This window comes from Camarhynchus parvulus, chromosome Z (assembly GCF_901933205.1).
Source record: "Camarhynchus parvulus chromosome Z, STF_HiC, whole genome shotgun sequence".
Classification (NCBI taxonomy): domain Eukaryota; kingdom Metazoa; phylum Chordata; class Aves; order Passeriformes; family Thraupidae; genus Camarhynchus; species Camarhynchus parvulus.
The window spans coordinates 67,539,775-67,567,274 of NC_044601.1; the positions used below are offsets into that span (position 1 = coordinate 67,539,775).

The following is a 27,500-nucleotide window of genomic DNA, read 5'->3' on the forward strand; positions in this document are numbered from 1 at the left end:
GGGTCCAAATAGAAGCATCAGACCTCGTGTCCCAAAACCAACTGGTTCCCCCTGGTCCTCATGGGAGAATCAAACACCCACTCAAACCAGTATAAACTAGAGGCACAAAACACAGCAGTGCACCCACCAGGATGCCTCTGGTATTGGGCTCATCTGGGGGGTGCAGGGAATGCCAAAGCCCTTCCAGTAAAACTAGAAGGAATAAAACGTCAATCAGTTGGGCACCACCTGGAAAATAAGGCCCCAAGCTCTGTAGTTCACATGTGCACAGAGAAGTGCAATACAGGTTCAGGCTTCAGCCACTGCCAGAAGATTGGTCTGCAAGGGGCACATCCAGCAATGATTTGTTGTCTGATGTGGATCCTTCTACCAGGCTGAAAACATCACAGTGTCTGTCACCAACTGCTTGATTTTCCGTTTTTATTTTGCATGGTCTTTGCAGACAGAGCATGTTATAAATACAACATTTGTAAAAACTCAACAGCTGAAACAATTCCTCATTTTGAAAGTGCATGTCAAGCACGTACTTCTGACTTCACATTTATATGCAACTGATCAATAACATTTAACCTAATAAACCCAGTGCTTTTAAGTCTTTGCGGGGGAAAGCAGCAGAATGTATTCCTCCAGACATGAATTTTCCAAAAGAGTCTGTTAAAAACCGTGCTGCATTGGTATCTGGTTACTATACAGAGGGATGTACATATATATATTTATTTATAGGCTCGCAGATAGAGCAAAGAACTCTAAGACCACATTAAAATGATGGTGATCGAATGACCCAGCTGGCATAATTAGCAGAATGTGCCACGAAGGAAAAGGTGATCTGTCCTCTAGCACCAGAACCATGGTTTAAGAGCAACAGCTCAAAGCATCATTGACCAGTAGGTAGCACATTTCTATCCCCTATTGACCAGAACTCATGTTTTAACGTGCAACCATGTCAAAAACACAAAGGCACAATTAATGGAGGAAGAGAAAAAGTGATCAGTTCCTTCACAGAGCTGTAGGGACTGGGACTGCAGGACCTTGGGCCAGCTCAAACACACCAGTGATTAAAGGGACATCAAACAAGCACCAGGAAAAATTCGCCTTCTGCTTTTCCTAGACAAAAGTGCATCCTGTGATCAGACAAGGCAACAAAAACAGTGATCATTCAGCTGAAACAACAGATTTACAGGCTCATGGTTCATGCTTTGGCAACAGAATTTTAACAAGTGATCACCAAATTTAATACAACAAAAATACCTCTTCACAGTGTCATCTAAAATGCTGTTATGTCATGTCCAGCCAGGCAGAAGAAAATAAGCTTAAGTGGTGGTGGTGGTGGTGGTGGTGGTGGTGGTTAAACATTTCCTAAACAACCAGACTAAGGAATTAAGGAATCCTATTTAACATGATTGTAAGTGACTGTTCCCCTCTCAGACACTGGAGATCCAGAAAATATGTCTCTGGATTTAAATCCCCTTGAACTTGGCTAGAAGTTATTTGCATTTAATCAAGCAATATAGATGCAGACACACTATGTTTAGAAAACAGGAAAAAACAATGTTCTTAGTTCCCATTTGTGCTGATATTTACAGAAGTGGGTAAAGATTGTAGGCATGCCTCTAAACTACAGATTTCTGTGGGATAGCAAAAAAGTCAAAATTTAAAATACCATCCTTTCAAATACAGGGATTTCACAAAAATCGCTAGACACACACTCATCAGGTAAGACTCAGAGGGACACTGGTTAAGAAAGTCAAACCTCTTGTACACACAATCCTCCACTCACTTTTGAACTGGCCTGAATGATGACACACTGGAAAATAAAAGAAGGCACCAAGCAAAAACTTCAGACACTACAGTGAGCTGTGCTGACTAGTGATTTGTACACCTATCCCCAGGCACCCTTCTCTCCAAAGAGCACCACACACAGAAGATATTCAAGTGCTTTCAGTAAAAAAAAAATAAATAAAACCAAAGCCCCCCCCCGGAATTGCAAACCATTAAGCAATTCCACAGGCCTAAAACTCAAACAGAAATCAAGAAAACCTTGAAGTGGAGAAAATTGACTTTGTGTAGCTGTTCTTATTCACAGGTCTGACTTAATTAAAGTGGAACTCTGAAGGTAAAAATCATTTGTGCAAGAAGGACACTGTTTGTAAACCAGAGCCACCGCCCACCCGGCGCCGCTACCGAATGCTGTCCAAAAAATGCACTTCTGGGTACAGCGTGTTCACCAGGAGGGACAGGAGGTTATTGCCATCCTGCAGGCAGTGCTCAGGGTGCTTGATGAACACAGAGGCCTGGGAGAGCTGCTCCTGGTAATCCATGTATTGTTTGTTGGATGACATGGCTTCGAGAGCACTCAGTGCCTACGGGGAAAAGGGAAAATTCTGTTAGTTTTGTGTATTTTGGTCCATAACACAACACCATCTGCACAATTCCCCTAAAGGATCCTCACCTACTACAGAACACAGAGTACTCAGAACAAAACAGTTGCAAACTGCCATCTCCTAACAGTGCTTCAAGTCAACTTGTATTTTTCAAGCTGTTCTCTCCCCAAGATCAACAAAAACTGTCCTATTATTGCTTCCTAGGATTCTGTAACCCAAATATTGTCAAATATCTACTTCATGAACTCAAGACATGGTTTCACAGAAATTATGTCAAACTACAGGCTGCAACACACTTAAATCTTCACTTTAGGTTGTTCTTATGAATATACTGACTTTCACAGAAGTATTGTTTTCCTCCCATTAATAGTATTAAAGTTAAATACTAACTGTCACATTAAAAATCATATGTTGGCAGGACTAGCAAGGGCAAATGTAGAAAATATTTCTGAACAAGTTTTGTACTTTTCTTAGAGAAACAAGCTGTACCAAGCTACTTTACTTTGGTTTCTAACTAACTCCTCCTTCCTCTTATCAAGTGCTTACTGAAAGAACACCGTGGTCAGTGCACATGCTAAAGGGGGAATGTTTATTTGTCACAGGCCTTTTAAGCCCTGACCTCACATAAACAAATGTCAGCGTGAGTGTAGCCCTGCTTTATCACTGAAAAGCAGTGCAAATCACAGCAGCACTGTTTTTTCCTGTTTGTTTAAATTCCTTCTACCTGCTACTCTCCAAACTTTCTGAGTCGGGCTTTAGAGACGTAAGTTCATCTGCCCCTTTTAAATGTGTAAGATTCAAAAATGAAGTTTTGAAAAAGAATGAATTCTTCATATTAACACAGAACACTGTATAAAGTTGTATAAAGTTGTACCCAGGATCACCTTTAGGACAGAGTCAAACACAAAGTCCTGCTGCCAAGGTTTAGCAACAAAGTGAGAGCAGGATTTACCTTGAAGAAATACTTGCGACTCTCGTGTAGGGGTCACAAATACTTGTGACTCTTACAAAGCTCACCCCAAAAGCTGAACGAGCATGCAGAGAGGGCATGCCAAGCAGGCAGAGATGGGCACACCTCACCTGCTGAGCCTTCTGAGACAGCCTGGGCTCCGAGCCAGCCTTGAGGCGCACCTGGCTCTCCGCAGGGATCTGCACCAGGAGGAAGGTGGACAAACTGCGGGCAACCACGCGGAACCTGCATGGAGAGACCGAGGGGCACAGTGACACCAGATCTGCAAGTCTCAACAGCAGACAAATTGTAAGAGCTACCCACTAAGCATCTCTTGCATGAGGAACAGAGTAAAGGCTTGAGAGGATCTATTCCAATGCATCAGAAACCACTTCAGTATCACAGAGTCCCAGAATGGTTTGGGTTGGAAGGGAACTTAAAGCTCATCTTGTTCCACCTCCTGCCATGGCAGGGACACCTTCCACAAGACCAGGCTGCTCCAAGCCCCACCCAACCTGGCCTTGGACACTTCCAGGGGTGGAAGGGGATCCTAGGTATTCTCTGGGTATACACACAATAGGACACAACACATACTAGAAGATAATGTAATACCTTTATAGGAAATCCTGCCTCTATTTCAAGCCTAGCTGAAATACTCCTCAGGTGACAGAATGTAAAACATTACTATCACCCAAATCAAGGGATGAGTTGGATGACACCAAGAATTCAGGGCAATTTGAACAGCAATGCATCCCAGATGATCTTTAAAAACATGAAGTTATGTTTAGGTGCAGGGTTGAATTGCTGTTGCACAAACATTTATGGGGTTTTTCCTCAGTATTCTTTCCAGAGTGAACTTGATTTTGACACATGACAACCAAACTTCGTGTCTCTGTTTGGAAGGTAGAGTGAATCACAATGCTCGTTTGTGCATCACTTAACATTTCCAATACCTCAAGGTTAGGACAGAAATTCCAATGTGTCTGTTTTTATACAAAATCTTGAGAAGTCAACTGAATTAGTTTTTTATAGACCAGGTAGAAGTACCTTCCTCTAACCAACACTCTGCCTACAAACTTTGCTTGAGGGGGACATTAAGTCAGATTCAGAACTGCATTTTCTTTCCTTTTTCACCACAACCCTTGCAGAGGTTCATACTTGCTTCTTAAGCTGATTAACACACTCACTGTGCTGTTTCTGTGACAGGCCCAAAGAACATTATAGCTCTGGGAGCAATGTGGGTTCTCATCCCCTTTTAACACTGCGCTGGACCCAGACTGGGCATGCTGGACCCAGGTTTTTAACTACCATGACTCAAACCAATTAACTCCTCACAGCCTCAGCCCTCACCTGGGTGACAGAGGAGACCGCCTGCCCAGCCCAATAGCACCAAGTATTCCAGAGGTGAGTCTCTCTTCAGCCAGCTGGCTCTGCCGGGCCTGGATGGACAGCAGGGTCCGGATGACAGATTCAATCAGAACGGGGTCATCCTGCTCCAGCTGCACCAAGGATAACTGCATGGCTTTGTGCCACCAGAGAAACAGCTTTGCCTCTTCCTTTGCTGAGCTTTAGGCAAAATTTAAAGAAAAATGTAAGAGAAAATAAAAATTTAAGAGTCAGCGCACAGGTTAAGAAGTTTATTCCCCTCCCCATTAGGTCTGTGAAGTTTGTTAATTAATAGCAGCTAATTTTATCACATGAGAATAGCATAACTATACTACCCCACCAGTTATTATACTGCTACTGTTATGGATTTGCTCCACCAGCCAGCAGGTTTTAAGGGCCTGTGACTGGACAAAGAACAGTGCTTCCTTTTAAGCTTTACAACTGGAAATAAATGATACTGCAGTCATAAGTGGATTTAAACTTGCCTAAGACTTGGCACAAAAGGAATGAAGCTGTTTCTCTACTCGTTTGTTCTTTTCTTTACTTACCAATAAAACACTTAAGAAAGCACTGGATGTTGTTACCACAACAACTTAGATGTTTAACATGATCCTTGAGAAAAGGAAACATTGAAGCTTTTTGTTGTAAAGCCCAGAGTGAAGTTCCCCCTATGCTATTTTAATCTTTCCCCAAACAGTTGGCAGTTTAAGTTAACAAGCTCAGATTTTCCACATAAAGCACATCACGAGTTTCCTGCATCAGACTATCCTCACATTCCTCCTCCCAGTTGTTTCCCATCACAGGCAATCTCAGATCTGATGTTTAGAGCAAGGTTTAATCTGCTTTATATGGTGGCTTTGCTGTCTCCTTCATACCTTGGCAATGAAATTACTATAGCACCTACCACAGTGAAAGTATTTTTTGCATTTCAAGAAAACAGTGGGAACATACATTTTTCCAAATTGTTCTTTTACAGAAAATATGAACATTATCAACATTAACATGGAAAAAATAACAATCAGGTTTACTAAATCCTGGCAAAACCAGGAGCAATTCTAACTCCCATTGCTACATGCATTAAATATTTTTATTTTGACCCCAAAGCTATGCATCCTTTCCCCTCAGAACCCAGTTATCTAAGGTGTTTTACAGCAGCACAGGGCATGTTGACCCTGGGCATCCCATCAGATGCTCTGGCTCCAGGTTTGGATCAGAGCTGCTGCATAATCCTATCAGCAGCTTTCAACACCAGGTCTCTCAGAGTGCCAGACTGAATACTCAGCACATAACTCATCCCACCTTGTGGACACGCTGGGAAGTGGAACTCAGAATCATTCAGGGTTTGTTTTGAGTCATTTTAACAGAACACAAATCCAGGCTGTCATTGAAACCAAGCTCATCTGACTGAAAAATGACTCAAACTCACTAATTTTCTATCAGACTAAATTCCTTCTTCCATTTAACCACCACAACTACCTTTAGTTGGCACTGCAGATGGAGAGACCCTGTATTAGTAAATCCAGCACGACAGGCAATTTCATCCAGCACTCTGCTGAAGTTAACTTATTTAATCAGGACTAGCTAATTATACCAGCTATATAACCTAAATAAACCCTAAATAAACTTTAATCTAAATAACAATAATAATAATCCAAAAGTCCAGGCACATTGAGAAGCTCCAAGTTTCACACCTGGGGTACACTTGCTCCAGCCATTTGCTGATGGTCAGCAGGATCTTCATTTCATTGGTAAGGGTTTGGTCAGTGTTCAGGCACTGCAGCAGGTACACATAGAGGGTCAGGTAACTTCCTAAAGACAGGCACTCCTGCAGGAATTCTTCCATGGTTAGCTCAGGAACTTGGAGGGAAGCAAGTATAGGGCCCCAGCCTAACTCCTGGTGGTGAGGGGAATCTTTGAAGAAAGAAGAAGGAAAGAACAGAAAGCATGTGAGAAAGCAGCACTTGGTAAAACCTAAAAAACAGGACTCCTAGTTAAGGGAATCTGGGCTGGTTAAGCTGTTTTTCAGGTAATCAGAATGTCATGCAACTCTGATAGACAGAACAGAAAATTCCACTATCACAGGGCACCTCCTTGAGGTCAAGGTGAGATATTTTCCCAGCATTCAGCCAGGACTAAAATTTGAACATTCTAGCAATGGAATTACAAGTATTTCCCTCAGGTGTACTGAAATCTTCCACACAGTGAAAGAAATAAAAATGTAGTTCCACAAGGATTATATAAACAGAAAGAAGGAAAGAAAAAAAAAATCATGCATGCCACACTTTCAGAGTTTTACCAAACCAGAGTGGTTTTTTCCTTAAATTAGCTTACAGAACACTAGAGAAGGGAAAATGGAGAAGAAAAAATGTCTTCAGTTCTCCTGGGGTGATTTTTTTATAAAACGACTTTATCTGGAAAAATGGCAACACTACACAGAGCAAATCAGTTTTCACAGAGATGGGTATGGATATTAAGAAAACACACAATTAGGGCAGCTGTAAGACCCAAACCACAGTTACAGAATCCCAGAAAGGTTTGGGTTGGAAGGGACATAAAAGACCATCTTATACTATCCCCTGCCATGGGCAGGGACACTTCCCACTATCCCAGGTTGCTCCAAGCCCCATCCAACCTAGCCATGGACACTTCCAGCGATAGAGAAGCCACAGCTGCTCTGGGCACCCTGTGCCAGGGACTCCCCACCCTGAAAGGGAAGAATTTCTCTCTGATACCACATCTACAGTGAGAAGCCATTTCCCTGTGGCAGAGGGGCTGGAACAAGGTGATCTTTAACGATCCTTCCAAGCCAAACCAGTCCATAATTCCAGACAACTTGTGCTCAGTGGCATCCCATATCAGATTAAGCCCTTTTCTGACCTAGAGATGGGGCAACTGAGAGGCATTTTAAAAACTTTTATTCCGTTTTCAGTCTCATGTGAAGAGTGAGACAATACAGGTATTATAATTCATGCCATCACAATCAGAAGCCAACTATTTCTTAATTGCAGTATACTGTAAGCGTCTCTTGGCCTCTCAGTTTTTGCCACACCATGCTGTAAATGCCTTAAAGCCAATCATCTAACACTACTCGTTGTGGGTCCCACTACAATGCACTTTTCATAGTTCTGTTTCTCCAAAGTATCCAGTCTTATTTGCAAGGCCATCCTTTGAAACTTGTTTCTAGCTCTGTTTCTCTCTCAACAATGTCTGTCCTATTCCATGGCATCTCTAAGTCAGCATTTTGTATCTCAAAGTTTGCATACAGATGCACACTGTGTGGGCCATCTATGGTACATCAGTATGCCTCTTCTACTTCAACACTGTCAAGTTTTCCTGGTTTTACAATTTGGAACCATTTCTGAGTCACAGAATCATAGAATATGAAGGGTTGGAAGGGACCTTAAATACCATCTAGGTTCCACCCCCCCTGCCATAGGCAGGGACACTTCCACTAGATCAGGCTGCTCAAGCTCTAACCCAATGTGGCCTGAAGCACTGCCAGGGTTGGGTACCTCCAACTTCCCTGAGCAACCTGTGCCAGTGTACCACCACCCTCACAGCAAGAAGCCAGGCCCTGAGAACTCTCCACAAATCTATTTCCCACAATCCCGGAGTGCCCAGAGACACAGACAAGCTCCTACCGTGGCTGAAGTAGGAGGTGATGCAGGCCTCGGTGGTCTCGGCCATGTGGCGCACGGAGGCCAGGCTGTGGCAGGCAGCTGTGAGGAGGGGCATGGCCAGCAGCCCCTGCACCCTGCCCTCGATCCAGCGGCGCAGGCTGCCCCGCAGCGACTCGGCCGTGGTGATGCTGGAGTTGTTGAGCATCATCAGCGTCTCCGTGAACAGGCTGCTGAGGGCCAGGTGGCGCGTCTGCAGATCCATGTCTGCCAGGAGAAGCCACAGAACCCTTTCAGGGACAGACACTGGAACCCAGATTACCACTGGGAAAAGCCTCTTCCTCGTTACACACCCATGGCCAGAAAGAGACACAACCCCTCATTTACTCCATTTCTGTGGAGTACCGTGAGACATGGATTTCACCTGAATTCACAGACTGGCAGACGAACCTCAAGATGGTACTAGTACAAAAAATGAGACCTAGATGATCTCACCACACAGTCCTGCATGTCTGGACATGTTATACCACTATGGCACATCAGTATGCCTCTTCTACTTCAACACTGTCAAGTTTTCCTGGTTTTACAATTTGGAACCATTTCTGAGTCACAGATCATTGAATATTCAGGGTTGGAAGGGACCTTAAATACCATCTAGGTTCCACCCCCCCTGCCATAGGCAGGGACACTTCCACTAGATCAGGTTGCTCAAGGCCTTACCCAGTGTGGCCCAGAGCACTGCCAGGGTTGAGGCACCCCCAACTTACCTGGGCAATCTGTGCCAGTGTATCACCCCCCTCACAGCAAGAATTTCTTCCTAATGCCTAACATAATCTTCCCAATTTCAGTTTGTACCCATTGCTCCTAATCCCTCAGGACCAGGAGAATGGATTCGTGCCCTTCTTCCCTTTAAAAAATAGGTAAATGACAAGTAAAATAAAAATTAGAAAAAACTCCAAACCACCAGCTGACAAAGAAATTAATCACTCAAGCTCCTGTATGTCAGACAGTTTTACCCACAAACTTAACCCCTGTTTTTAATGTTGGTTCTGTCACTCCTGACAGCTCTGTAGGGCAAGATTCATATTTTTGCTTTGTGCTAATATACCACCTATGTACACATCACCAAAGCACCATGCCCTGCTGCCCATAGGGGAGATGTGACAGTAATGCAAATAATTAAACCATCGAAGATGTTCATCAATCCACTCAGTGGAATAAAGGATTTTGACAGCTTTAAAGTAATTTGCTGTTTCCTCAACACAAACCTGGGGGATTAAAGATGACTACATCATCTAGCAACTTGGCCATTTCTTGTTCCAAAACTGCAAGGGTTATCTTTCCACTTTGTTCTAAGGTGCTGAGGAACTGAACCACCTGGCGAATGTACACTCGGCACTTCAGTGTTGCATCCTGTCAAGCAAAATTAAAAACAATTAGGGACAAAAAAAAAATAAAAAAAAATCACACCTAGAACTCTTTCCATATTCTATAATATACACAAACAGAACTTCACAAAAGCCAAGAACAGCAAGGAGATGTTTCAAAACTAGTTCAACTCACAAGGTGGATGTGACTATCTGAAGATGCCCCAAAGCCTGCTGAGATTTTCAGGAGCTTCACAATCAGTTCAGCTCCAGCATCCTTAGCAAGGATAACAGAGGGAGGGTAGTGACTGTTGCAGTAGCTGATGATGCTTTCATAGGATGAAATGCCCACAAGCTGCCAAGGAAGGGAGCTGGTCTGTCCAAGAAGATTTATGAGTGGAGATTCCTGCAGATTTAAAGACATCAGTTTAAACTTCTTTGCAGTTTTCAATTCATACTCACAGTACTCAATATTGGAAGGAAGCTCTGGCTTCAGAGAATTTGAAGGAGATGGAGCTGAAAACCCACAAAAATAGATGACCTTAGGGAGTCTGTCTGAAAAGCAATTCCTTATTCAAGCAGTAAGCTAACACATGTACTTCATCTCCAGCACTTGCAGAACTGTATTCAGACTGTTGCAGCAGCTCTAACAAAGTCTGTGAAAAATATTAAGATTTGACAAGTAAACATGTAAAATATATGGAGACCCTTCAAGTTAAAGTCACTTCAATATGTGTTTAAAAGAGGCATTAAAATATTATTTTTGAAAATACATTAATGCAAGTTCACAGGAGAAATCGTGTCCCTCATTTTCCATTTAGTGAGTCATCCACCAACCTGGGGACTCCTCATGTTGTTATTCTCATAAAATACCACCCTGAACAGCACAGCAGTCCCACAGCTCACACAGGCAGCACCAGTCAGCAGATGTAAAAGCCTCTTTGTCTATGAGCAGTTCTCATCTATTCTTAAACAACTGCAGTGAAAAAGAGCCCCCTGGACACAGAGAAACAACAACTGGTATGGAGCTTTGTTAGAAGTTTACACTGAATATCAGGGAAAAGCTCTGCCCCCAGAGGGTGCTGGCACTGCCCAGGCTCCCCAGGGATGGGCACAGCCCCGAGGCTGCCAGAGCTTCAGGAGCCTTTGGACAGCACTGCCAGGGATGCACAGGGTGGGGTTGTTGGGGTGTCTGTGCAGGGGTAGGAGTTGGACTCGATGATTACTTCCAGCTGATGATATTCTATATCCCATTCTATGTTTCTACAGGTTTTAGAATGAAGAAATGCTAAAATTGTGGGGACAATCCAGAACCAACCCAAATTACACTACTTCTACAGGAATGTGACACTGGTACAACAAGTACTCCTCAGGTTGCTCATGCCCTGGAACACAGGGTTGAGAAAGTCTGAGATTTAAATCAAGGTGTCACAGGAGTGCTCTGGGAGGCAAAAAACCTCCTGACAGTGGGTCAGTTTAGCACACTGCTGGAGGGAAGGAGGGAATTCCTGAGGCTGACTCACACTGTGTGCAAACAGCTGTCTTCTGAAGCTTGAGAAGCTTCTGATAAGCAAACACATTCAGGTCAAAGCACATAATGCTGGTAATTTTCCTAAACTGAAATACAACAATGGTCAAAGGCTGCCAGGGACATCTTGGTGCAGCATCTTGTAATGCCTCAGAGGAAATGGAGAGCAGAAGATTCTGCAAGTGGAAGAAAGCTGACAGATGTGAAATGGGGCTTTTTAAGATGATCAAGACCCTCTGAAGAGTCCTCCAGAAGCAATGAACTGGATTTAGTCACAAGATCTCATGTCCTTTCTAGTAAAGGATTATTTTCCTTTTAAGAGATGGGTATGAACAGTCACAAAAATTACCTCTTCGCCTATAAGCTGTTCCTCCTTTGCCAGCAGGACCATCATATACAGCAAACAGACAATCATGCTGTGAGTCTGAGGGTGAGGGTTGGGATTCCAGGCATCAGAGAGGACACTGACCCAGTTCACTTCACATAAAACATAACCCAAGAACAAGAAACAACTCTTGGGGCTGCCTCTTTCGATCTAGGAAGGAGAAAGGGAAAAAGACATGTGCATAAAATTATGTAAGACATAAGTACTTTTATACTTTTCAGTTCCTTAGCCAGCTGTAAATCTACAGCAGCACTTTAGGTCAGCAGAGAAGTAGAAAAATGTCTTTTCTCCATCATTTCGTTCTCCCTCTTGCAGCTTTACCTTGTCTCAGACAACTTGGAAGTGAGAACAACATGGCAATAGCAAAATATACTGAATCTACCTAAAAACATTAAATACATATGCAATAAATGAGACACTCCAGCAGATCAGCAAAGAGGGAGCTGTACAGCTCCCCACAACTTAGTCTAAGACTCAAAAGCACTTCTTCACAAAAATCCATCACAAATTGAGCAGCTGTGAATGCTAAAACAAACTTTAAAAGCCTACTTGCTAATAGAACTGTTCTCCAGCTATTTTCAAGGACAGCACTGACTATGAACTTAATTCAACAGATGCCACAAACTCACTTTAAAGAACTCTTCCATAAGCATCTGGTCTGGATGCATTTCCTTCCATGGAAGCCTTCTGAACTCAGTGTGGAAAGCATAGAGGATAAACTCTGGCATTTTGGGGGCTGTGCAACACTCACAGTAATGCATTAGGTGTAACCAGAGAGCCCCATGGTGGCTTGGCAACAGCTTTTCTAGAATCAAAGAAAATGGCTGAATTAACAACAGAAAAAAAATCAGATAAAACTTGATTGCAGAAAAAAGTCTATTTTTGAAGATTATGAACTTGTAAGTTACACTAAAATACACTCGAAAAAACCACACACTAAACTTTAGTATTTTTTTCCTCCAAATCAACAAGTGGGGAGGCTTAGGATTTCATGCTCACCTTTGAAGCTCTCATGCAAAAGCTTGATGCAATCTGCAAACAGACTGACCACGGTGGAGGCTACAGGAGTGTCACTCTCCAGCCAAGGGTAGCAGGGCTGGCTACTGAAAAGAAGCACAACACAAATTTCAGTGTTCAGTTACCCGAGCATAAATATGTGCAATTTAAATACTCTAAAGCAGTGAACAATAGGTATCAGCAGTCCTCCCAATTTCAGATTTTTGGGACTCTTCTTCCTTAGAAGAGCTGCGTAGTTCACTATCCCACTGAAGATCCACTGAGTAAGCATAAATTACTTGTTTCATATTTCATAACAGAGTTGAAACAACAGAGTTTCTCAATAACATTATTCACCAGCTGCAAACAACCTTCTACCTTCAGTGCTGAAGACTGCACTCACAAGTACAAAAGCTTTTAATTTTGAAAGAAAGCAAAATTTGAATGTATAGTAGCATAAGTAACTTTTCATGTGAAGACAGAGGCACACAGGGCAATAGATGATCACAGCATTCATTTAGCCTAAAATTTCTCTATACATACCACTGGCACTTGGGGTTGTATTTGTTTGGCTTTTTTGTTTTCTTTTAAACAGGTATTATAGATATTATGGAAGTTAAAAAACAGGAATCCAAAATTCAAGTTTCAGCATTTTTTAAACTGAGTGAAACGCTTCAAATAATCAAGCCTTGCTCGTATTATTACAAGATCTTTCTCATATCTAAAATAATTATTCTACCTAAACCTTGGAAAAATTGATGTAGGTCATGAAATAGTTCTGTAATTATTAAGGAAATGACAAAGTGAGAGCTATTTAAATGGAAGGCAAGACAGTCACAAATTATTAAAAACCAGGTAATAATGAAAGCCATTCTTACAGGACTAAAGTCTCTACTTTAGCAAAAATTCATTAATTTTAAAATGCAATATATACCTTGCATCTTCTTTCTCCAGGACCAGTATCCATGGTTTAAAGAGTCCAGCAATGACTGAGTACAAGGACTGCAATGCTAAAAGGAAACAAAACAAAGTTGCTTTTTTCCTTCAAATCAAAACCAGTGAACATATTACACTTTTCTAAATGTGGATATAATATCCGTTTCTCATTCTAACATTCACAGAATTATAGAATAATCAAGACTGGAAAAGATCTCTAAGATCATTGAGTCCCACCACTCAATCAGTTTTTTCTGGTCAAATAAAAATTTAAAATACAATATGCTTAATAATAGCTTAAGTTAACAATAGGGCTGTTTTAACAACCATCATAAGCATTTTGCATTGTTAAGATGTTTCATTAATACACTTTTAATAACACACCAGAGATTGTGGGAGGAATAACGATTCACACTTTAAACTTGCACATATTAAAATGTGTAAATTAATATTTAAATTAAAATTAGTTAAAATAAAAAGTAAAAGCTGACTTTTTCCAGATTTAAATCATGCATGATGAAATTCAGCAGTGTCTCCTTCCAAACCTCTGCTCAGTGCGATTGTACTTTCTTTTTCTTAAGAAAGTACAATCGCCTCATAAAATAATCTTGAAGCAAGCTCAAATATTAAAAAAGTTTCCTCTTAGATTATAAAGCATAAAGTCCTACATGGCCATGAAGTAGCAGCAACATTTCCCATCCGTATTTTAATATTATCATTATTGCACAAATGCAAAGCAAGAAGATTTTGCTGTATATTTAAATGGTCATTAAAAGAGGGAATTGGAGAAATCAGGTGTCTGTTCTTAAGTAATTTGCTTTTAAGACACATTACCTGCTAAAATTCTGCTACTGCCAACAGGCTCTTGGGCTAAATTAGCAACTTCAGTGTCAATCAGTCGTTTAATGAGATACTCCAGGAGCGTGTTCACTGCAGCCACATAAGGAGTCCATTTGGAAAACAGGCCAAAAGTCCTGAAGTCCACTGAGGCCAGTCGGAGTTTGCAGAAGGATGTAGAAAGCCATTCTATTGTCTCTCTGACCTGTAAAAAGAAGGAAGCTATAATCAGCTGCAGAAAGGCTGCACAGCAGTGTTATCTGTCACTGGAGGGCATCTGTATCACCATAAATCAACTCAAGAGGCACCCACCTGTTCTGTGGAGAGCAGAGTTTTTGCAGCATCCCTCACCACAGGACCTTCAGCAGAATCACTTTTCTTGAAACTGCCCTGCTCAGGCACTGCTGAATCACACCCCAAAGCCTGAAGTGATGCCTTCCAACAGTCAGGGCTTAGAAGCTGCTCTGATGAGCCTTAGGAGAAAGAAGAAGGGAATGCATTTGTGAAAACCAGAAAGATGTTAGCGCCTTTCTCCAAACAAGTCAAACAAGGTTGAAATTAGAGCTCCCTGCTTCATGAAAAATTAAGTGAAGTGAGGGTTTGAAAGCCCCAAGTTTAAGGGTGAGAGATCATCTCTAGTTTGCAAATGTAACCGACTCAACATTTCCTTTTGGAATCTACATTGTTTCTCTTCTTAGACAACTTCCCAGGCACTTTGTATATCCCTGGCTGCAAACACCCACTAAGACACAGCTGCTCCCTCAATAGGTATGGTCTGACAAAGAGAAGCACTTTTGTTCTCATTTGAGGGGTACATCAGAATATGAGTGGCATCAAATGTCAATCAGGACATTTTCAGCAGATTTCAGCATCAGTTACACATCTTCATAATTCCAGCTCTCCACCTGACATTGAAGGGTGATGAAAAACAAGGGTTCTGCATAACAGACTGTGGCACAACCATCATTAGTAAGTGCTAAATTGGCCTAATTGGTGCTAAATATGGACTAATAGTCCATTAACAGAAGACTCTCCTCCATCCTTCTCCTGTTACATGGGCTGAATATCTGTTGTCACTGATGTGTATGCCTTGACACACAGAAGAGCTACAATATGTCTTAAAAAACCACATTACATAGCAAGGCACATAAAAACACCCAAGGTAGGAACCTAAGGAAGAGTAAATCATTCTGCAGTTTAACTCTACTGCACAGAGTTCATATTTTTAAGCCAGAAGGGTTCTGCACAAAGGCTTAAGATGCATCATCTCAGATACTCACTTTGCACGAACAACCTTAAGAAATCACTGTAGTGGTCAGGGAACTGATACTGGAGAAGGTTAGTCCAATGCTTGCAAAAGATATTAAATGGCATCAAAATATCTTCTTCAGGTTCCAGGCCACATGCATTGAGAGCCAGGTGAATGGACTCCAGGAGCTGGGTGCGCTCCGCGAGAGGCGGCTTGGCCACGCTCAACCACTGCGTCAGGTCAAACTGCAACAGAGCACAGGAAGCATTTGTGAGCTGGAGATTCAGCAGACACAACACCTTTGGGAGGAGGGAGAGGTCACCAGGGAAGTTAAATCATGACATTTTTATGTATCTAAGAAAAACCTCATGAATTTGCATGTTGTTAGCCCGAACTCCCAACCTCACTCTCCAAAGGCTATGATTTAGCATACTGCAGAAGTATCCAAGATCTATGGAACAGTCCTTGGCCGAGGGGCTCAGATTCATAAAGATGAGTCTGAGTTTCCACACAAGCATTAAACTGGACTGATGCTCACAGTCCATACATTTTCAGGAAGAGGAGCAAAGCTTTTGTAGCCCTTGAGCACCTGCTCAGACCTTGGTCAGCAAGGCCAATACTGCCACCATGGACAGCTCAGAGTCCTGCCCAGCACAGACTGCCTGCTGCTCCCAGCTGCCTCCCTGTAACTGAAGAGGAGAATCACAGCACAATGGAAGGCCAAATGTTACACTAGTTTCTCCACTGGCAGTACCATGAGATGTGCAAATCACATCTTGCTATTACCTTACTCCGTTTTAAGACAGGCAGGAAGGACACGGGTGCCAAACAGAGCTGGAAAATGCAGACACTGTCCCAAATTTTGTTTTGATTGTTAGATACCTGGCATTCCCTGGCTATTGTAATCAATGTCTTTGCAGAGATACCAGGCAGAAGAAGTCATCAAGAGACGGTTTTAATTTCAGCAAAAAGCCCTGGGAAGCACAAACTGATACTATGTAGGCTTGAAATGGCTACTTAAGCTATTTGCTTTTGACTCCAGCCCCTCTTGAGCTTAAATGTAACACTCATTCACTATGACCAACACAGCTCTACAGAACCTGTCAATGCTATTTTAAAGTACCTCTTTCCTCTAGCTCAAGGACATGGTCTTTAGGCAAAGAACACCCACAGACCAGACTTCACCTTTGTCAGCAGCATGAAGACAACATCGCTGTTATCCTCACTCAGAAAGGCCACGACTTTTTCGTATAAAGTCACAAATTCACTGGGAGAGGCTGCAGGAGTGAAGTAAGGAGAGAGGAGAGTACAGAGCCTCCGGTTCTGCAGGATGGTCTGGAGCAGACGCTTGCACTCTGATTTGGTCCCACTGATGAACACCTGAGAGAAGTCGGAATGGTGGAAAAAATAACAGCCAAATATCAGTCAACTGGAAAATATGCCTCTTAAGCTTGTTCATGAGACACACAGTTTTGGTCCTTTTATAAAAAGGAAAACTTAATAAGAAGTTTTTCTCAAAAGAAGAGACTGAGATTATAAGATTAACATCAACTAAATGCTGTTATTCCACAAGATATAACACAAAATATGCTTCCCTAGCTCACTTTAGACCAGCATTTGTGATAACATATGTTGTCTAAAATACCCAGAAATACTATTTTTTCTGATAGAATAGCATAAGAAAATTAATCCTGATTTCACCAGCCCTGCTTGATAATAGGAAAAATTTAACAGAATTACAGCTGTGAAGAACTTCTCAGTACTTCAGCTGTTAAGAGGTGCTCAAGGACAGCTGCACATTGAAATAAGCTGTATCTAAGATAAAAGTAAGTATCTGGATCCAAAACAGAGGCTAATGATTTTCTCAGAGCACAAACAGAGCAAACATTACCACCACCACCAAGCACTTGTCTTCTCTGCCAGTAAACTTCTGATATAACTCACTAGACAGAGAACACTGCAAGGCTGTAGAAGAAAGGTGTCTAAATACAGAGGCTGACAAGATGTGCATCAACCAGAAAATTACAGGTAAAAGCAAAGTCTATGCTGAAACACGCTTCTACAAACTGAAAGTATCCAAACCTTAGTTACCTGCTCAAAACTCCAGCATTTAAATTAACTAACACAATGACATTTTATTAGCACTAAGCAGAGGCACCACAGAACAAGTTTTTATTTTGCTTAAAGCAAAATATAAGCTTCACCTCTCCTAAAGACTGTGCACATTGCACAATTAGCTTAAAACAAAATGGGATAGAAGTTCAGAAATTAAGACTTCTTTGTCTAGGACCACCTCCCCCCATTAAAAGCAGTGAATAAAAATTTAGAAAATACTTTCAGATTCAAGAAATAAACTCACTTGGCCCAGAATCTCAATGCAGGATGTGAAGAACTGTCTTGTGGGAGGATTACGTTGAGTTTCATCACACACATATTCTACCAATGTAAAAAACAAACCAATTCCAACCTTCTTGATTGCAGGCATAGGCTGCACCTTGTAGATATTGATCAGGGCCCTAAAAAAATTAAGTTAACAAGTCAAATTAAATTTACATACGGAGAATAACCTGTGATAATAAAGAAAGGTTTCTTGCCAATACAAAGCCTTGAGATGAGTATTTGTGATACTCCCCGAGTATCCCTCCTTCTCATATCCAGACTGAAGTCACAGATTTAGCTCATGTAATTTTGCTGCCTGAAATGGATACTTCCAAACCTTACAAAGTCTTCATAATCAGAGTCAGAAAGTGAAAGATATCCAAAGCATAATTCCAATGGATTGTTTCTCCCTTTAATCATGTATCCCTCATATTCTGATGGCATCTCAACTGCCTTGCGTTGCAAGAAAAACTACCCTATTTTATTTCACAGGCTCAACAATAAAAGAACTAAAACAGAATCAATCTTTTCTTGTGCACTGCCAAATAAATGTTTCACTGAGACCAAACCCCTGTCTTCACTAAATCTGAATAAAAACAGGTGAAGAAGATGCAATGCCACAGACATAAATCCCAAGAACTAGCTCATTCACAGAATTTTTCAGATTAGTGATCAAGAATGAACAAGTAGAAGTAGTACATAAATCTTCTACTTGTACAATCATTACACTCTATAGTAAACCAGTTACATTAAGAGAATTCCAGCAGAAATCTGGAAGATTGAGGACAAAGTTGCTAAAGTGGACCTCTGGGATAAACTGTAAAAGTGAGGAAGAGAGCCTTGGATGACCCCATTTCATTCATACCCATCCCCCAAAAAAGTGCTATTATCTAGCCAGCTTTCATTGCACCATTTTGTTTCACCTATTGAAAAACTACTTCAAACTTTAGGACTCTATTAAAGATTTATGTCCTGCACTATAATGAAGAAAAACCCATAAAGAGTCATATTCACATCATGTAATTTAGCCTGTGGCTGAGACAGCTGTGGTGCAAGTTTGCCACTTCGTAAAGTTTAGCACAGCATCCTTGTCATCACTCAGTGTCCTCTTACAGCATTAGGAGGGCTATTATATGCACAGAACAATAAAAAGAAGTAGAAAATAATAAACAGAGTACAACACCATACTGTGTGCCCTTCTGAGCCTGAGTGACCCTCTGATAATAAGAATCACTGTGTCACAAACACACAGGTCTCAGGATTCCAGCTCTGTTGTTGGCCTGAGCTGATGAGCACGACGGAAACCACATGAACAGGTTCCACATTTTAACTCTTTAACACACCAAAATGGAATCACAAACACCACTACCCAGAGCAGCATCTGAGCAACCTACGTTATGAAATTCTCCACGTGCACAGCTGCCTCCACAACACCCAGGGAAGGTGGCTTCATGGCTTCTGCCTGCAGCTGTCTCACTTCTTTACGAAAAGCATGAAGCTGCTGGCTCACTGCTTCATTTTTGTGCTTCCCTTCAAACTAAATGACAAAAAGACACACATTCATTGCAGAATTAACACGGTTTTGCTAGAACTCTTCCATGTTGCAGCTGTTTCCAAAAACTAAGCAGAGTCCAGTCAGAGAAGTCTGATTTTGGATGGCTTTCCCCCTGAGAGCTTTCATCAGATTTAGTACATCGTGCCCAAGCACACATCCTTGGTCATGTTCCTAATTAATTATCACACACACTAATAGCATTCATGTCTTTTATCTGAGGCTTTTAATCCACAGGGACTGAAACTTAGAGGGGATCAAAAAATTAATTTACTAAGCAACATGGGAGTATTTCCATAAACATTTTCATGCTTCTATTCCTATCAGCAAGCAAATTCCCACATCCATACACTGGGAAGCAGTTTAGAATGGATGCCACGAGCAAAACAAATTATGCAACAACTTATTCTTCAGCTGTTGATCTGCTTCTCCTTTTGAGCATTACACACAAAGTGTTTCAGATATGTGTGTGGATTTATTCAGTCAAATGCTATCACTTTTATAATAATTCAGCCATTTCACACTCATCCTCTCTGTTCACCAGCCCCAAAACAGAGGTGGTGCCATGCCTCTGACCTGGATGGTGAGCTGAGCTGCTCCCTGGCAGCCTTTATTTGAAATTCCCCGGCACTCCAGGTGGAGGGTGATCTGCTCCTCCCTGTTGACATACAGCTTAGGCACTGTGTCCAGGATCTCACTGTTCAGAGCAACGTGCTGAGACTCCCAGAGAGCTGCAGTTCTGAAAGGCATTTATTAATAAGATTACCAAAATCTTTCCTGAAAACAGCAATGCTGAGAATTTTTAAGAGAGGAGACTTCAATTTAATGTGCTGTACAAAGACTCATGACACTTTCCTGGAAAACATAAAAGGTTATTAAATGAAATTGAGCTGAAACTTCAAAGTAATAGCACTTCAAAGTAAAAAAAAGGCAAAAAACCAGGCTCATAAGAACAAAACTACTCAGGTAAGTGTGAGTTCTTTTGAATTACTTGATATGACAACCTGGAAGGAAACTGAACAGAATAATGTCTACAGGAAATGCAATTTTCCACCAGACCAAAACAAAAACAAAACAAACCAGAAAACAGAAAAAAGAGAATCCACCTAAATCTGATAGTGGAATTGTTTAGACACAGCCCCTCATGGGCTTAATAGTTTTTGTTCTGGTTCATAATATTGTTATTAAATTACTACATTAGGTAAGAACAGCTATAGATTGACCAGTTGTGACTGAAAACAATTCAGCTGGATTATCTGAGTTGGAATATTAAAAACAGAAAGTCTCTTTCATTAACAAAGCCACCAGAACCAGAAATCAAATTTCTCTCCTGGGTGCTTCACATTGCAACTACTACCTTAGTGCAAAAGGGTTAAATAACTCATTGTCAACAAATCTAGCCTAAAAAGAGGCTTTAGATCAGGAAATATGCCAAATGAGAAAGTAAACTAGATGCCATCTGATGTAATCTCAGTCATTAGGTAAGACTTGTGCACTCCTATGTCAGTTGAAGATGTAGAATAATGACCTGATAGATCAGAAGAAAGAGGAAACAAATGGGACAAGAAGCAGAAGTCAAGTACTGACAGTCTTGTGCTAGCACCATAAATGAGGCTGCTGTGAAGGGCATCTTTAGGAAGAAACTGTTCCCTGTGAAGGTGCTGAGGCCCTGGCACAGGGTGCCCAGAGCAGCTGTGGCTGCCCCTGGATCCCTGGGAGTGTCCAAGATCAGGCTGGTGAGGCTTGGAGCAGCCTGGGACAGTGCAGGATGTCCCTGCCCATGGCAGGGGTAAGATGGGCTGAGCTTTAAGGTGCCTCCCAACCCAGGCCATTCTGTGACTCCACAATAATTTCAAGGCACTGCTGGACCCACTGGAGAGGTACAAGGAGCACAAACATGACTCACTTGGCATGCTGCTGCAAGATGTTCAGGTCCCTGCGCATGAGCTGGATCGCGTCTTTCTGGCTCACCAGAGTGGCAGAGGAAATCACTGGTACGGGAGCTTTCATCGTCTGCAGAGGCAGAGGGGGCTTGGGAGTATCAAGCTTCTTCAAATTATTCATGATCCTCACTTTGGCTACAAAAAGATTTAAAAAAAAAAAGCAGAAGCAAGTTTGGTCAATAAGAAAACTTTAGGGGAAACTGAACAAAAACATTAGTTTTTTTGCATTAAGCATTTTTAACTGCAGGCAAATATTCCTCAGGTTTCCCCCTTAAAAAAATCACTCAACTAATATTCTTATTTTTGTCAAACTTTATTTCACACAGCTAATTTTCATGACCAACTCTTCCATCACACAAAGGTTAGGATGAAAAGTCCCACTGGTTTCTGTGTTTTCCCCAAACACTCCTAACTTCCAGTTTTCCTGTCACTCCATTTATCTTACTCATCTGACACATGCACCCAGACAAATTCTGAGAAAAATTCATCTTCCTTTCCCTAAACTGATCCTCATCAGTAGTCCTGTCAGTGTCAATTCCTTCTCAGAGCACAGCCTCCCTCTGGGTCAGCCCTCTCCTCCTGCTGATCTCCATTCAGTTTCCCCGTCCAAACAGTTACAAAACTATTCCAGTTCCCTTCTATTCCCTCACTCCTTCCTCTTCTTTGGATCAGCCCCAAATCCAATCTCTCTACATCCTTAATGTATCAGCTGTGACTATCAGCCCTTTCTGTGCTAGAACAACCCTTGCACTATGCCAAAATTCCAGCGGAAACACACAGGGAAAGAAACAACACAAAAACAAACAAGCTAAACTAAACTAAACTAAAAAAAGCACCCAGAGACAATATGTTTTCAAGAACAGTTGGTTTTACCTTTGCTTTCACCTGTATCTCCCTAAATTTTGGGAAAATGTCTGGAGCACACTCTGTGCAGAGGAACTCTTGGGGAGCTCACCCATGGTGCCCTAGCTCTGCTGTGTGACATGGCAAACTTGAAGCTAAAAAGCATCAATGTCATCATTTCCATGTCATCATGAAAATCTGAGTGAGAAAACCATGACAACTCCATGGAAAATATTGTACCCACAGAAAACAAACCATATTAAATATCTTTATTGACAGGCATCATCAGAAACCAGGGCTTTGACATCCCAGTAATTCTTTAAGACACAGTTTCCTTAACAGTATTTTTATCTCTTACCTGACAAAGGGTTGGTGAAATCTGTTTCCCCTGCAGAAGCACAGGTTGGATGTGATTCCAGCTGAACCTGCAGCCAAAGGTTCAGAGCTTCCTGAAACTCATGGTGAATGAGTTCCACATTGACATATTCCATCCACAGATCCTGGAGCACAAAAGAATTAAATTATCATCTCTGTTTTGGTCAGCACCACGTGCTGTCCACCCATTCTAGTAGCTGGGCAACCAAAGTAGCTACATAAAATATATACCCTGCAGTTTTAAGTCACAGGAAATTTATTATTAAGGGCAAAAAGAAAAACTAAACTGAAGAAAAACATTGAACTATTTTTATTACATATGTAGATATCTACTGAAAAGCATTTGTGACACTTAAAGATGAAACCTGACACATGGTATAATTTATAACACATAAGAGACAAAGAGAAAGACAGGTTATTAAAAATCTGCTCCTAAAAAGGGAATAGAAGAGATCGAGATAGTCTAAAACATCATGGCATGATTAACTGCAGCCAGGCTAAAGCAGGCTGCATTTCTAGTAGTCATAGACACTGGAGGAGTGAAAACAAAGCAAGTATAAGAAAATGCCCTTCCAAAATAAGTCTTTAGGCTTTAAGAATAGAATAATAGAAGAATAATTGAAGAATAGAATAGCACACACTAACTTATATTTGAACCTGACATTTTACAAACTACCAACACAAGCAGGTTTTGGCTTCCAGTATTTAATTATTTAAAGCTGCAACTTAAATAATCCTCTAACACTAATGCAGAACATAAAAAGAATTACAGAGCAGTACAGAAAAAGGATTGTGTTGCAAGAAATGACAGATATGCAAAGAATCTACATCTGAGTCCTCTTTCAAACATAAAAGAAGGCAGTTTGGGATAGCACAGGATTTTAGAAAAAAAAGGTTAGAGCTATGAAGGTATTATACATGCTGTATGTGTATTAAAGACCAGTAACACAACTCTCTCACTGATTTCAAAGAATCATTTTAGCAAGTGGACTTTAGATTTCAGAATTTCAGTGTTATTAGCAACCCACCTGTTGATTCTGCATAACTTTAGCAAGCCTATGTGCATCATACTGCTTTGGTAAAGAGGGAATGTATGTATCTCCTTTCTGGAAACTCTCTTCTTCCAACCACAAAATTAAAACATTACAAAGTCTGAGGGGAAAAAAGTAAGAAAAAAAGGGAAAAAAATTCAGTGTGAACTTGATTGTTCTGAAGTAAGAATTAGGGCAACAAATAATGCTACAAGGTGGCATGGTCAAAAAAAATATTTCAGGTTCATTTTCACTCATTTACTGCCAAGTTAAAGACCCACAGTGGAAAGGAGGTACTTAGAAAAATATGAAGGACATCAACAAAGATTAAGAGGACAAATTCTGGAAAGGAAAACATTTATGCAAAATAGCATAAGACCCAGGACTAGAATAGTGTCGTATGTCAGAAAGTATCACCACGATCCCATACAGAAGACCAATGGAATACAGAGTACATGGGAGCAAGCTTCTCATCCCAGAACCTCTCTGCAGTGCCTGATGAAAAAAGTCATGCCTGAGTTAAGTCACATCTTTTAATTTCTTTTCAGCATTTCATTCATGACTAGTTCATTCTCATTTCCTCCTTTGTTAAAACTTTAATGTAAATACACCTTTTTTTTCAGCTGACACGATTCCACCAACTGCTACCATTTTCACAGTCACACCATCCAAGCCTTCCTGACAAGGAAGCACTAGAATGCCATTAAATCTTCACACTGTGGTATTAAATATCACTATCACTAGCAAACTCCTGCTTCCTTCATCAGTGTCACTGGTGAAAAAATGGAAGTAGACCAACTCTGAGAATCAGCCCCTATAAACCCTACCAATAATTTCCCTCCTGTCTAGGAAACCAGACAGGTCATTAAACTTCCTGAGTATAAGATTTATTTGGGCGTAGAGTACTCTGGTTTTCTGCTGGAGCAGGAAACTTATTTGAAAGCAAAGACTGAAAATATTAATCAAGTTCACCCTCTGACCATCTCTGGATTATTTTTCACAGACAATCAAGTGGTATTTATGATCTCCCTCGTTTGTTTGTACAGTACCTACTGACTGCTGAGGGGAGCACTGAGCAGGAGCTCCGATTCCACACATCCAGGGTCCCTGAACAAGGAACTCTTTACAAATATTTCAAATAATCCTTTCAACTATTTCCTAGCAATATTCATATACTTTCTCAGGCTTAGAGTACATGAGGTATAGATATCTCTTAGGAGCTATTATTGCCCACAGAAGTGGGAATTCACCAGCTGAGTAGCAGCGAGTGACTGCGTCTCCCTTTTTAGCCTACTCCAAGACAAAAAGTGAGTCCTGTGGTGAGGTTTTGGTAAACAGATTTACCATTTTTCAGGGGGCACAGAACACACTTGGCAGAACTAACCTTTAGGTCACTAACCAAGCAAACTGCTTGAACCATGTGCTTAAGACAACAGTAAATTATGTGATGAAGTAATCTTACTCAGACATAAATTCAGGCTCTGGTCTGTGACAGGCATATATATATACACACCAACTTTTACATTTATAGCTAGTGATGTACATGAGTGGCAGATATGCCTAAATAATAAATATTTTGCCAGCATGGGGCTACCATTCATTAAAAAGCAAAGCTAATCCCCTAAAGGGAGTGACAAACCTATCAACAATGTTTTATTTTTAGTAGTAAAACCTCCCACTCCCCTCTCAAACTAAACAAGTTATGCAAACAGAGGAATGAATTTGAGCCCAACTATGCACTTGGGGACATAGGTTAGTGGTGGCCTTGACAGGGCTGCTGGGTTAAGTGCTGGACTTGATGATCTTGAAAGGCTTTTTCAAATCTGAATGTTCTATGATTTTATGCTTTTAATAAGTGCCTGCAGTACATCTAAGGTCACATCCCTCCATTCCTCACACAGCCACGACTGTGCTGTAGCAGTTACTCAGGCAGTTGCACTGATTAACATGAAACTTTGGCAGGTTTTTTTGTTGGTTTTTTTTTTACCTGACAAGTTCCTTATGCAGCTCAGGTGAAGTCAGGTAATCAGGTGAGCAGCTGGCCTTCTCTGGTGACGTGTCACTGCCCTCAGGACTGTCTACTCTCAGTGCTTTACTGGCAGCGTGGTGGAAGTCTGCCACCTCTGTCAGCCGCTGCTTCATCTCATTTAGCAAGTTAACATGAGCTGCACTCTGAAAAAAGCGTCTTCCAATACAGCCATCTACAGGTAATCTAAAAATGAACAAAGAGGCATAACTAAGTCCTGCTGCAAATGTCAAATCAGCATCTCTGCAGACAAACTGGCTCACCAGAGAAGCTGCTGGTACCCACTGCTTTCGGGAGCAGTCAGTGTAATGCATTGACTCTCACTTGCTGTGCAGTTAATTAGTGCTTGATAATCTGCTGGAGCAGGTCAGACTCACCCATACTGTGGTCCTGGTCGGTGAAGGTACAGGAGGAAGAATTTCTGCCAGACCAGCGGCATGAGAGGGTGATCTGCAGGGGTAGCAAGGGCCTGGTGAGCCCAGCGGTAAATCATGAGCCTCTGGAGGGAAGGGACGATGGGCAGCTTCAGCTGGGTCTGGGCTTTCTGCAGAAACAACATTTCCAAACATGTGTGGTGCTGTAACAGGCTGTCACAGGTTAACTGAGCAGATTAACACAGTGTGAACACTTGGTAATTACAGAGGAGAAAACTCTGGAAGCAGTCACACATCTGTTATAAGCCTTGAAAGATGAGCTGCCCATCTCATAGTTATGCTGGAGAGCAGACCTACACCTCTGATGCTTACAAACCCCCAGCGTGATGGCTCTGACACAAGGCAAACATATGGGCCCTGGAGTTAATTACAGTTAATTACTGTTCTTCCTCACAGAAGTAGATGTCCCTAGTTTAGATCTCCAGCATGCTTTTAGATCTCCAGCTCCAGTTTTAGCTTTTTCCAGATTACATTTAATACAGCTCTAGTGAAAATTCAAAATGCACAGCATAAGTAATGTGAAGAAGAAACACAGAAGAAAAAGCAGAACAAAAACAAAGCAAACTATGAGTAGCAGTATCCCATCTTAGCAACACCACAAATCCACTAAACCATTAAACAGTCTCACTCCAAGCTCCCTTGGACTGTGCCTGAAGCAGGGGACTGAGAGGCTTTTCTGAGCTCCCAAAACTGGGAGCAGACCCTGGCACTTCCTCATCCCCTACACCAAACTTCTTTTCCACACACTGCCCACACTCTTTCTGTTTTCCGGCTAAATCAAGACATGCAAGCCAAAGAACAAATGCTCTCCAGACCAGCTCCAAGGATGCAAGACATGCACATGACATGGCCAAGCAAACCTATTTTTACAGGGCCACCTCCTTTATTGAAACACGCTGAAACAGCTGAGATGAACGATGGGCCATAAGTTACACTTGGAGAATGGATAGCTTTGGGTTCCACTTGCTTCTCTCCAGAATTTCTAACTGAATTTGGGCAAAGAAGCTGGAAAAGGCTGCAATGTAGCCTGAAGTACAGCTGATTAAGTGCCTTGTTAAAGGGAAGACCTAAATAGTTTTGAAAGCCTTGGAAAACAATTCAGAAAGCAGAGAAAAGCAAAGGCCAGTCTTCTGCACAATTCAGGTCATCTAAGAAATCATCTGTTTGAAATACAGACACATTTTCCCACCTGAAAAATAAGCACTCCCCATATCAGGGGTATAGAATAAATCCACTGAAGGTTGTGAGGCATTTAGATAACCCAGAAAATTATGCAAAAGCACAAA

General features: G+C 41.5%; 1 protein-coding gene across 3 annotated transcripts in view; it reads right to left on the minus strand.

The window, feature by feature from the left end:
* Window positions 1-412: 412 nt before the first annotated feature.
* Window positions 413-27,500, minus strand: part of EPG5 (ectopic P-granules autophagy protein 5 homolog) — a 54,919-nt gene continuing 27,831 nt past the window's right edge. For 2 of the 3 annotated variants that reach the window (XM_030968751.1, XM_030968750.1), the window contains exons 22-44: window positions 26,158-26,324; window positions 25,742-25,966; window positions 23,752-23,875; window positions 22,707-22,848; window positions 21,469-21,640; window positions 20,139-20,301; window positions 19,405-19,547; window positions 17,991-18,147; window positions 16,817-17,011; window positions 15,663-15,876; window positions 14,695-14,855; window positions 14,380-14,587; window positions 13,544-13,619; window positions 12,613-12,716; window positions 12,243-12,418; window positions 11,578-11,763; window positions 9,897-10,106; window positions 9,602-9,746; window positions 8,358-8,600; window positions 6,408-6,627; window positions 4,681-4,896; window positions 3,462-3,576; window positions 413-2,360 (exon numbers count right to left, since the gene is read on the minus strand). In XM_030968751.1, coding sequence (XP_030824611.1) covers window positions 2,178-2,360; window positions 3,462-3,576; window positions 4,681-4,896; window positions 6,408-6,627; window positions 8,358-8,600; window positions 9,602-9,746; window positions 9,897-10,106; window positions 11,578-11,763; window positions 12,243-12,418; window positions 12,613-12,716; window positions 13,544-13,619; window positions 14,380-14,587; window positions 14,695-14,855; window positions 15,663-15,876; window positions 16,817-17,011; window positions 17,991-18,147; window positions 19,405-19,547; window positions 20,139-20,301; window positions 21,469-21,640; window positions 22,707-22,848; window positions 23,752-23,875; window positions 25,742-25,966; window positions 26,158-26,324 — 3,945 coding nt within the window. In that variant the 3' untranslated portion in view covers window positions 413-2,177. The remainder of the gene's footprint in view (window positions 2,361-3,461; window positions 3,577-4,680; window positions 4,897-6,407; window positions 6,628-8,357; window positions 8,601-9,601; window positions 9,747-9,896; window positions 10,107-11,577; window positions 11,764-12,242; window positions 12,419-12,612; window positions 12,717-13,543; window positions 13,620-14,379; window positions 14,588-14,694; window positions 14,856-15,662; window positions 15,877-16,816; window positions 17,012-17,990; window positions 18,148-19,404; window positions 19,548-20,138; window positions 20,302-21,468; window positions 21,641-22,706; window positions 22,849-23,751; window positions 23,876-25,741; window positions 25,967-26,157; window positions 26,325-27,500) is intronic. The other variant, XM_030968752.1, reaches the window with a different exon arrangement.